This window comes from Haliotis asinina, chromosome 4 (assembly GCF_037392515.1).
Source record: "Haliotis asinina isolate JCU_RB_2024 chromosome 4, JCU_Hal_asi_v2, whole genome shotgun sequence".
Lineage (NCBI taxonomy): Eukaryota > Metazoa > Mollusca > Gastropoda > Lepetellida > Haliotidae > Haliotis > Haliotis asinina.
Genome location: NC_090283.1, coordinates 9,818,511 through 9,831,134, shown reverse-complemented (window position 1 = coordinate 9,831,134; position 12,624 = coordinate 9,818,511). Strand labels below are relative to the sequence as shown.

Here is a 12,624-nt window from a genome sequence, read left to right as displayed (position 1 = left end):
TTAAGATAAAATGAATAAAACACTTCATATTTGAAGGTCACCTGCCTCAAATAACGCCAGGATGGGAAATCCAGGACGGGAACATGAAGCTCATCTCTTATAACCGTAAATCCATGCTCATTCAAGCTTGTTTGGATGAAAAGATAGTGTTAGTGAAACAACTCTTATTAAGCTGTTCCGTTGATATTGATACCAGAACAAATGCTGGGTGGACACCTGTGTTAATTGCCGCTTTCAAGGGAAATATTGATTTATTAACCATTTTGGTCAAGGAGAAATGCGATCTCTCTGTTACGTTAGATGACGGTAAAAATATCATACATATCGCATGTTCGAGTCCCAATGTAAATGTTGTTGAGTATCTTCTTTCGTGTGGGTTCGACACTGAAAGCAGAGACAAGACGGGAAAAACTCCAGTGATGTATGCAGCCGAGCATGGCAATAAGAAAGTTGTTGATCTGCTGGTGAGCAAAGGATGCGACTTGTCGGTAGTGGATGATCAAGGTAGAAACATCTTACATGCTGCATGTCATAGTGACAATGTAGATATTGTTGAAAATCTTCTCTCGCGTGAGGTTGGTGACATTGAAAGCAGAGACAAGACGGGAAAAACTCCTGTGATGTATGCTGTACAGCATGGCAATAAGAAAGTTGTTGATCTGCTGGTGAGCAAAGGATGCGACTTGTCGGTAGTGGATGATCAAGGTAGAAACATCTTACATGCTGCATGTCATAGTGACAATGTAGATATTGTTGAAAATCTTCTCTCGCGTGAGGTTGGTGACATTGAAAGCAGAGACAAGACGGGAAAAACTCCTGTGATGTATGCTGTACAGCATGGCAATAAGAAAGTTGTTGATCTGCTGGTCAGGCACGGGTGCAACTTGTCAGTAGTTAATGACCTAGGTAGAAACATTCTGCATGCTGCATGTTTGAGTGACAATGTAGATATTGTTGAAAATCTTCTCTCGCGTGGGATAGCTGAAATAGATGGCAGAGACAGAATGGAGAGAACACCGGTGATGTATGCTGCAGAGAAAGGCAATAAGAAAGTTTTTGATTTGTTAGTGAGCAAAGGGTGTAACCTGTCAGTAGTGGACGACCAGGGTAGAAACATTCTACATGCTGCATGTTTGAGTGACAATGTAGATATTGTCGAGTATCTTCTTTCACGTGGGATAGCTGACATGGAAAGCAGAGGTGAGGATGGCAATACACCAGTGATGTATGCAGCAGAGCAGGGCAACAGGAAAGTTGTTGATCTGCTGGTGAGCAAAGGATGTAACCTGATGGTTGTGGATGATCTAGGTAGAAACATTCTACATGCAGCATGTTTGAGTGACAATCCAGACATTGTTGATGATCTTCTCTCGCGTGGGATAACTGACATAGAAAGCAAAGACAGGATGGGGAGAACACCAGTGATGTATGCAGCAGAGCAGGGCAATGAGAAAGTTCTTGATCTGCTGGTGAGCAGAGGATGCAACCTGATGGTTGTGGATGATCGAGGTAGAAACATTCTACATGCTGCATGTTTGAGTGACAATACAGACATTGTTGATGATCTTCTCTCGCGTGGGATAACTGACATAGAAAGCAAAGACAGGATGGCGAGAACACCAGTGATGTATGCAGCACAGAAGGGCAACAGGAAAGTTGTTGATCTGCTAGTGAGCAAAGGGTGCAACTTATCGGTACCGGATGATCGAGGTAGAAACATAATTCACACTGTATGTTTGAGTGACAATACAGATATTGTTGAGGATCTTCTCTGCCGTGGGATAGCTGACACAGAAAGCACAGACGGGATGGGGAGAACACCAGTGATGTATGCAGCAGCTGAGGGCAACGGCAAAGTTGTTGATCTGCTGGTGAGCAAAGGATGCAACTTGTCGGCAGTGGATGATCTAGGGAGAAACATTATACATGCTGCATGTTTGGCTGAAAGTGTAGACATTGTTCAGGATCTTCTTTCACATGGGATAGTTGAGATAGAGAGTAAAGACCGGATGGGGCGAACACCAGTGATGTATGCAGCCGAGCAGGGCAATAAGAAAGTTCTTGATCTGCTGGTGAGCAGAGGGTGCAACCTGTCAGTAGTGGACGACCAGGGTAGAAACATTCTACATGCTGCATGTCTGAGTGACAATGTAGATATAGTTGATTATCTTCTTTCGCTTGGGATAGCTGACATAGAAAGCAGAGGAGAGGGTGGCGATACACCCGTGATGTATGCAGCAGAGCAGGGCAATAAGAAAGTTGTTAATTTGCTGGTGAGCAAAGGATGCAACTTGTCGATAGTGGATGATCTAGGTAGAAACATTTTACATGTTGCATGTCTTAGTGACAATGTAGACATCGTTGAGAATCTTCTTTCACGTGAGATAGTTGACACAGAGAGCAGAGACAGGATGGGGGCAACGCCAGTGATGTATGCAGCGGAGCAGGGCAATAAGAAAGTTCTTGATCTGCTGGTGAGCAAAGGATGCAACTTGTCGGTAGTGGATGATCTAGGCAGAAACATTCTACATGCAGCATGTTTGAGTGACAATATTGACATCGTTGAGGATCTCCTTTCACATGGGATAGCTGACATAGAGAGTGGAGACAGTGTTGGGAGAACACCAGTGATGTATGCAGCTGAGAAGGGCAATAGGAAAGTTGTTGATCTGCTGGTGAGCAAAGGATGCAATTTGTCGATAGTGGATGATCTAGGTAGAAACATGTTACATGTTGCATTCTCGAGTGACAATGTGGACATTGCTGAGGATCTTGATTTGCTTTCGATAACTGATATTGAGAGCAGAGACAGGATAGGGAGAACACCGGTGATGCATGCAGTGGAGAAGGGCAACAAGAAAGGTGTTGATCTTCTGGTGAGCAAAGGATGCAACTTGACGGTTGTGGATGATCTAGGTAGAAACATTTTACATGTCGCATGTTTGAATGACAATGCAGACATTGCCGAAAGTCTTCTCTCGCGTGGGGTAGCTGACATAGACAGCAAAGATAAAAAGGGGACAACACCAGTGATGTATGCAGCCGAGCAGGGCAATAAGAAAGTTGTTGATCTGCTGGTGAGCAAAGGATGCAACTTGTCAGCATTGGAACATCTAGGCAGAAGCATTATACACGCTGCGTGTTTGAGTGGCAATGTAAGTATCGTTGTTGATCTTCTTTCGCATGGGATAGCTGACATAGACAGCAAAGACAGGATGGGGAGAACACCAGTGATGTATGCAGCAACTAAGGGTAATAAGAAAGTTGTTGATCTGCTGGTGAGCAAAGGATGCAACCTCTCGGTAGTGGATGATCTAGGTAGAAACATTCTACATGAAGCATGCTGTGGTGACAATGTAGGCATGGTTGAGGATCTTCTCTCCCGTGGAATAGCTGACATGGGAAGCAGAGACAGCTGTGGGAAAACACCAGTGATGTATGCAGCACAGACGACTGAGAAGAAGGTTTTGGATTTCCTAGTGAACAAGGGCTATCATCAGCCATCGAATTACTCTTAGGGAAGGTTAAGAGGTATGCTGACAACTGTCTGTTAAGGTTTCAACACTTGTTCCGTCTACTTGCTTAACAACGGGCTGTTATTACAGGGGCGTCCGTGTGGCCTAATACTCAAAACGTTCGTCCGTCACGCAAACGACATGGGTTCGATTCCACACATGACTACAGTGTGTGAAGCCCATCTCTGGGGTCAACCGCCGCAATATTACTGTAATATTGCTAAAACAGTGCAAAGCTACACTCACTCAATATAGACAAACTTCTTAGATAATTACTTCTTTATTGTGGCGTGTTTATACAGATTCTAATACCGTGGTCGAAAGGTAAAGGGATCTGCATGGAAACCCTCGACTCATGATGGTTCCAGCTGTTTAGACGATACTGCTGATGGGTGCCAGAGGGCACCAAGGGAGATAATTCACATGTAACTTTGTCAAATGAGCGTCCATTAGCTGGGAGATTTAAAGTTCCCATGGAGCGCATAAAACGTTTTATAATCATTTGAATTGTTCGAATCCATCGCACTTTACATCAATTAAACCATGGTAAGTAGTATGTGTATACCATAGGCATGTCACCATGGCAATAAATTCATCCTGTCATTTCAATATTTACCGTGTCGTTGCAGTATTTCCAGCACAATAGGTACTATATATGGCAAGGTATTTTTGCGAGTGTTTGCAAACTGTTTTTGTCCTCTTATGTTATCAATGACTATTCTCTGACAGTGAATGTACAATGTTATGTCTTGTATTTCGACTTGTATGTTGCGTTTGCACTGGACCTTGTTACTTGGCTGTGTAAGACCTTCATTTACTGTTTCACGACATTTGTATATATCTTTTTAATTTGTATACTAAAGACAGAATATTACCAAAACTTGATAAAGCGTGTTCTTATATAAATGTGTTATATGGGTACTAGCATTGTGTAGATGCAGGGTTTTACATTGACGTTTAGAAATAGAAAATGACTCCTACTAATTCAAAGTGTTTGAATCATGAAAATATTTTGTCAAGAAAATGATGCCATACTAATTGTAAATCAAGAAATATCTGTCTATTTTGTGATTCTGTGTAATCATTTGTAAGTCGTCTGATACAGTGCATCGTTACTGTATTTACTGTTTTTTTCTGAGATTCACTATACCCCTACTTGAAATAAATATTGCATCATCTGCGACTCGTAAGAAATTAGTTTGGGTCCAAAATTGTTGAGTCAAGTACAACCAGATCACGTGTCATGCGTCATAACTTTACATGTAAATAGTATGTGTAAAATGCTGGAATAACAGTGTACCGTGCAAAATAACTACGTGAGATAAAATTTACCTTACATTATTTACCTTCTGGTATGTTCATTCTTCACTAAAGTCTGTTCAGCAGAGAAACTGCTGTGGCTCTCCACACTTTTCACAGGGTGTTGGCAAACCTTGTGTCTTCTCACTTCTCTTTCCATCCATATACTTCATAAAGAGCAGAAGCAGCTTGGAGCGGATGTTGGGGACGGGAACATTAATTTCATGTACACAAAAACATTTTAGAAGAGGCCAAAACATACAACCGTAGCATCTCCATGCGCTGGATTGACCACAAAAAGCATACGACTCATGAATGGATTCGGAAGAATGTGTGTGTATTCAACTGGCTTAAAGACTACTTCAGTTACGTAATTCTCAGTGTGATGGACAAAAACAGGACGGGGGTATTCCAGGTGGATTAATTCAGTCGTTTAATTTGTCTACACATCCATGACGTTTTCTGCTCAACAGATAGGCGGGTTACTAGTCTGTCTTGCAGTCCCCGAACCACATTACTTTCCCAACTGCCCACCTCTCTCTGCAAAAGCCCTAAATGATGCAAGTCTAGATTTCCCAGGAATCTCTGGCCTCCTTGGGGCTCCTTCTCCGTTCCATGTGTTTGTTTGTTACTATCAAAACCGTGGACATCCTCTTTACAGAACACCAACAACGTCTCCTTTCCTTTACACGGACGGCATTTTAAAGCTCCTTGTCAAATACCTTTAAAGAAAGGTCTGTCACTCAAATCATATAGGTATGGTACTTGGAGACAAATACGGCATCTATCTTGGAATGGAGGGTCAAGACAAGCTTCTGAATGTCCATATTCATGACGTGTAATCGTACTGGAGTGAGAGAAACGATATCAAAACCACAAACCTCAGCTGTGCTAGTTCTTCCATATTAGTTTGGTGTAGTTGGACAAAGCAAAACATTTTTTACTAGTTCACTAGAAGGCTCGTAGCGGCTAAAAGAACCCACCACCCTTGTTCCTCTTGGATTGGAGTGACATAAACAGCTTTCCCTAGAAATACCAAGGGCCAGTCACATGCCATTCGGAACCGTTAATATGGGATTCGTAGGGGAATGTCAAATGTCGATGACGTAATGGCACTGGACTGGATTAAGAGGGGCCAGTGTGTAATCACGTATGTGTTCGGCGGCCACTCTGGAAACGATCGTTAACAAGGCGTGAAAACAGTGGCACGGGCCACTACCAGAATAAACCACTGGATGTCCTTCCTTGGCAGACTGACCTGAACTATACTTACACTCCGGCCGCGTCCTGCGACATTAGAGCTGCAACTTCGCATCATACTGTACAGATTTAAAACAAATATGAAAGATAAAGTGGTCAAATATACATATCGCTTGGTTGCAAGAATGAACTGTATGTGCATACATTTAACCAGTTAATTAACAATGCTACCCTCGTGCGTTACTGGCTATCATTTGTGATGGCATTGCTTAAAATGAGATTATTACTTTGCAAACTATTGGTCATATTTTCTGACTTCTATGGAAAAAAAACCTGTTATGCATATATTTCGTACTTTCTTGGGTCAAAGTGGTTCAAAGAAACAAGCCAGTATCGTTTGCATTACAGATATTACATGAGTGAGTTGATATTTAACGTCACGTCGGCCACAAATTGACAAGAACTCATATGTTATTGAAAGGGAATATATGTATAACAAAGTACAAAGGACAGAGCAAGCAGAGCAATCAAACTCCAATAATTTTTCTTCAAAGCACAGATTTGTCCATTTGAAACATTTACAAAGGTGCATATATGCTTATATTACAATAATATATTATACTGACAAAAATCTATATGTACAATATCGTATATCATTAACAGGTGTGCTCTGTAATTTGTTCTCATATTTGTAAACAAATGCATGAATATTGTACATGGGCTAGTGGCCTACTTATTTATTTATGTATTCGCAATATCTGATTTATCGGTAAGTAATTGATCTCCATGTTTAGGATGATGGACACTAGATTTAGTACCTTTACCGTTAATTATGTCAAAGCTCCAGTATCACCGCAGTGTGACATATGGTGACAGGAAATTGTGGAGGAAAGGTCCAGTAATAAAGCAGCGTGGTATATGGTGAGTGGAAGGCTCCAGTAATATCACTGCGTTATTCTTGGTGAGAGATGAGTGGTGATGGTGGCAGCTACACCATCGACAATATGTCGTTGGAGTTAAACAAGGTGATGAATCTGGAATTGGCTTGACAGTTGAGTTGAGCCAGTTGAGTTGAGAGTCATCCACCACGCAGTGAGTAAGTATCTGAGAGGCTGGAAAGTGGCGATCGATTCCAATATTGAGTCTGATAAAGTCAAGCTCTTAATCAATAGTGAACTTCGCGAAGAGTTGGACAATTTGAAAAGCGCCAAATACCAACTGATGATGAAAATCACGCTTGAAAAATGCAGACTGATGCAGCAACAGGTCCATGATGCCTTATCGATTGCATCCTCCATTGACGCGTTGTTACAAAGAATGCAAGAATCTTTGGAGAAATATACACACGGGGGCTTGGGATGGGTGGTGGACACCATTGACACCATTTGTCTCGACAAAACGAATTACCAATCGCTTAAGGTGGATCCTGGTTCCCCCGTGCCCGAGAATTTCTGGGATAAAAAGGCCCGTGTTAACCCAAACCAAAGGTGATCATTACGGCACGGTGGTGGTCACAGCTACTATGCACAAACGTTGGGTAATCTGTGCAGGCGTTCCAGCTATCCATCAATCGGGGCATCTGGTTTAACTTAATGGGTGTAGAGCACCTCACACCCATCTCCAACTGGACGTGATTAAAAAAACTAAAAACAATGGCGGATGTCAACATGTTCGGTCACGAAGGCAACAAAATCATTGTGCACCAAATCAGCGTCAGGTCTGGAAGAATCAATTTATTTTGATCAAAAGCGTATCATGACCAGTATCATTATGCAGCAATTAAATGCTTCATCGGGTCGTTGCACGATCAGTCGATGCACAAAGAACAGAAACAATTCTATGAATGGCGCCTGCATGGTTTCACATGGGCCGACCTGCTGGAAACACACCGGGAGAATTGCCGAGCCTTTGGGGAGATGGCGATCCTAATTGACATGCCTCGAGAACATCGAAGCATCTTGGCATTCATCCATCACAAGCAAACGACCGTGCCTTACACCGTCTATTCGGATATCGGAGGCCTCATAAAAAACGACGACACCATCGCTCCGTCCTTGGAAAAAGTTTCATATACAGAATGCATGAAAACGAAGCTTGCGGGTTCTGGTCGTCCAATGCAATGGGGAAACGAAGGCGCCTATCATCTGTCGAGGTCCTGACACATCCGAAACGTTTCTCTCATTCTTACAACGTGAAAAGAGAACCATCAGGGAAGCGTTGTCGGATCTTGATCCCATGATGCCAGAAGATCAACTTGCTCATAAACAGGCTCAGCATTACCACGTCTGTTGCCAACCCCTCGATAACTAAATGTGAAACTACATAAATTCATGATTTCATGTAAATATATTATGCATAAATTTTATCTCTCTGACGTGTCAGTAGTTCTTGATGTAACACACATTCCTGAAAAGGTAAAAGAATATTATCTTTCTTCTGTTCTGTTCTGTATGTTAATGTGAGGAAATGGTGGTATCGACAAGGATGCCTCTGTGAGCATGTGTCTTCATATCATATGCTTGGCAGTCTGCGACATTTTACAATGGCACTGACTGGAAATATTCGTGGAAACATTTGTGAAAACATCAACATAGCTGGGGACTGATCGGTGGGGCAATGGTACCTGATGTTTGTACTCCTGCACGCAAAAATATTGACAGTGGGAATCGAATTTCTGTTTGTGGTCTGTTTACTGCGTTTACTCACTGCTATGTCAAGTTATATTTTGTAGTAGTCATGACAATGTATTGATCTGAAAATATATGTGTATGTGCAGGGTTTGGAGGAATAATGTCTGTGAATATCTGAGTTAGTATTAGTCTTCAGCACAAGCAAGAAGATGGTTTCCACGTTCATAGGAAATCTGTGGTAATAGTCCATTGTACAGTTATGACTATATCAGAAGTATATATTTGTTTCAGCAGCATTACAGTTGTATGATATTGATTGGCCCAAATTCGATGTTTTTACAATGTAGCGATTGTCACCATGTGAAACGATAACAGAGCGTGTTTATGAATCACTATGAAATAGTGATGATGTAAGGTGTTAGCGAAGTCTAGTCAGCTGTTTATCAAAAATAATTTGGGAGCCCATCGTATAAGTCAAAACAGAATTATTTCGGACATCGTTTTTGTAACTAAAGCATCAAATTTGAAAATGTCTACGATGAACCTGAGGAAATGAACGCCTTGATGAACCTGAGGCCTTGAATGCCTTGATGAACCTGAGACCTTGAGGCCTTAGTGAACCTGAGGCCTTGAACGCCTTGATGAACCTGAGGCCTTGAACGCCTTGATGAACCTGAGACCTTGAACGCCTTGATGAACCTGAGGCCTTGAACGCCTTGATGAACCTGAGGCCTTGAACACCTTGATGAACCTGAGGCCTTGAACGCCTTGCTGAGCCTGAGGCCTTGAACGCCTTGCTGAACCTGAGGCCTTGAACGCCTTGATGAACCTGAGGCCTTGAACACCTTGCTGAACCTGAGGCCTTGAATGCCTTGATCAAGCAGCGTCTGAGCAAGAGTGGTTTGTCGTTCTTTGACGTGACAACGCATTTAATTATTATCATATATATGTTACAAGTGTTAGGATATTGATCACCATTGTTACAGTTGCTCTGTAGCTGCAAATATTTAAGTCAAAGGGACATACCATCTATATAGATAACAAGTCTCGTCGGGGTCGGGGAGGTCCAGATGTTAAACGATCCGCTTCTCAAGCTGAAAACCCAGGTTCGATTCCCCACAATGTGCACTCAAAACTCAAATCTGAAGTTTACTCAACGTTGACAAACTTGGACAGAAAACTTCTTTTCATGTGACGTGTTGATACAGATTATAGTACCGTGGTCGACCATACCAACGACAAAGGGATCTGTATGGAATCATTGGACTTACGATGGCCCCAGGTGTTTCATTTTAGATGTAACTTTGTCAAATATGCAAACATGTTTAGCTGTGAGATTTAGAGTTCCAACTGAGCGTAAAGAAGTTTTGAATCATTTGAATTGGTCGAATCCATCGCGTTGTAATTAAATACACCATCATGAGTAGCGCCTGTATACCTTTAGGTATGCCGTCAGGGCACTGAGAAAACAATTCATCTTGTTGTTTCAATATTTATCGTGCCCTTGCACTATTTCCACCATCTGATGTACTCCATATGGCAAGACCATTTTTTGCAATTTTTTCAAACTGTATTTGTCTTGTTATATGTAACACTGCCTATTCCCTGACAGTGTATGTCGACTTTTCTTTCTCTGATGTCTTGCATTTGAATTTGTATGTTATGTAAGTTTGCATTGTGCCTTGGTACTTGGCCCTATGTGACCTTCATTTATTGTTTCATGACATATTGTATATATCTTTTAAATTGTATGCTGAAGGCAGAATATTACCAAAACTGTTAACGTGTTTCCTTATTTAAATCAGTTAGATGGGTACCAGCACATACAGGGTTTTACGTTGACTATGAGAAATAGGATCGACAGAAGTGTCAAGAAAATTATTCATACTAATGAATACTAATTCTTAATGAAACAAGGGCTGTTAAAGTCTTTTTGTGATGCTGTCATTATTTGAGAGGGTTAGGGTTTTCTAGACTTTTTTGGATTCAATATACACTTGCTTGAAATGACCATTGCATCAGCTATGACCCGTATGAAATTAGTTTGGGTCCCAAATTGTTTAGTCAAAGACACCCACATCACGTGCCATGTAAAACCTTGTACAATCTCATCGAAATATATTTGCCATCACATTACATGTAAATATACTCTTCAAAAAGTAGGAAAACCGTACTTTCAGTGTACGATTGTCGCAATTGGGATATATATGGGATTGAATCAATGTTGATACAATAATAACAGATGTTTTGAGAATGCATCACCACATGGATTCCATTCAAAGCAAAGTTGTTCGCTGATCCCCCTTGTTAGGTGACTGTAGTATGACATGAAAATTTCAGGTTTACAATTTTCAGTTGGTAGTGTGTGATTTGACCATGAAGACGTGTGTGATGCACAGAGGCAAGAAACCTGTGGTCTGCAGTGATTTATCGACCTGCCTGAAAAACGTCAAGATTCATAATGACACCCCATGCGCGTGTAGGAAGCGCCAACGCTGTGCACGTGCTTTCTATGCATTGTGTTTGCTTGTGGTGATAATGAGAAATGATGCTGCATACACAAGATGTCATTGTAACGTTCCTCAACGTTTCTTTCTACCAGACTTCAAAGTTCAGGTTCCCCTACCTTTTTGAAGAGTATAGTATGTGTGAAATAATATGCTGACATAACAATTTACCATGCAAAATAACGACATGAAATAAAAAAGATTACATAACATTATCTACATTCTTGCATTTTAATTCTCCATTATACTCCACTCAGTAGAGAAACTATGCACTTTAAAATTTTTCCAAGGTGTTGCCAATCCTTGTGTTATCTTACCACTCTTCCAACAATATACTATAAAGAACAAAAGTAAGCGAGGAAGGGTTGTTGGGGAAGCTAGGATCAATTTCATGTGCGCACAATCATTTCGGAACAGGCAAAATACACCATCATAACCTCTCCATGTGCTTGATTGACCCAAAAAGGCATACGTCTCCCCTATGAGTGGATTAAGAACTTTCCATGACTACTTCATTTACGCAAGCCTTGTATGAGTCTCAATTTCAGATGTATTCGCAAGGACAGAAGCAGGAAGGACAAATTCCAGGAGAATTAATTTAAACATTTGCTTTTTGTTAGTCTACAAATTCACTGCACATATCCCCAACAAAGCCTATTCATCTCCTTTACATGAATGACACCGAGTTCCTTGCCAAAGGTGACGCCAGTATGAATTGAATTGAGTGAGTGAGTCAGATAATATTTATCGTCACATCGACAATATTTCAGACATATCGTAACAAGTATAATGATTTATCATACTTAACATAGATAAATTAGAAACAAAAACAAACACTATTAAACATATTACAGCAACCCTAAGACATTAAAATTCGCTAGTGTATCATAGAGAAGGTAAAACTGTCAGGCAATTTTCACACGATATTAATAAAGAGAACAATACAATGTAATCGCGGCCTGTGGAACTCCAGTAATTGAAGGTTGATCTCCATACTTGGGCCCATGGGGCGTTACATCTTGCCTTCTTTTCTTCAGCAAACTAAGCACACACTGACAGAATGGGATACTATTACAATTCAGAGAATACTTAGAATGAACTGGGACCTATCTACCGTCTAAGGGGACATTTATTTTACGCTACTTTTCCCCTTTCGAAGGCACAGACACTTACAAACGTGGTTATTCAACCATCATTCTAATCAAAGGTTACTGACTTATTCCAATACATTAAAAAATATATGAATGAATTCACTTTCTTTTAAAGATTTAAAACCTAGACTTACATTAATCAGATCCATTAAGAATGAAACTGTGACATGTCAATCCCATGTGGTGGAAAAATCAATACAGTCAATTCTTTCATCGTAACGGATACGAAGGGAGGATCCTCACTGTTCAATAGGTATTCGAGAGTATATCTTGAATGTGACATCGTTCCATAATGATCTATTCAAATCTGAACTGAGAACCC

The 12,624-nt window shown here is 41.0% G+C and overlaps 1 protein-coding gene across 1 annotated transcript; it reads left to right on the top strand.

Moving 5' to 3' along the window:
- Window positions 1–372: 372 nt before the first annotated feature.
- On the top strand, window positions 373–3,518 carry LOC137280752 (serine/threonine-protein phosphatase 6 regulatory ankyrin repeat subunit A-like). The gene has a single exon (XM_067811971.1). It carries the CDS (start codon window positions 420–422, stop codon window positions 3,516–3,518), a length of 3,099 nt encoding a protein of 1,032 aa, XP_067668072.1. The 5' UTR covers window positions 373–419.
- The last annotated feature ends 9,106 nt before the right edge of the window (window positions 3,519–12,624 follow it).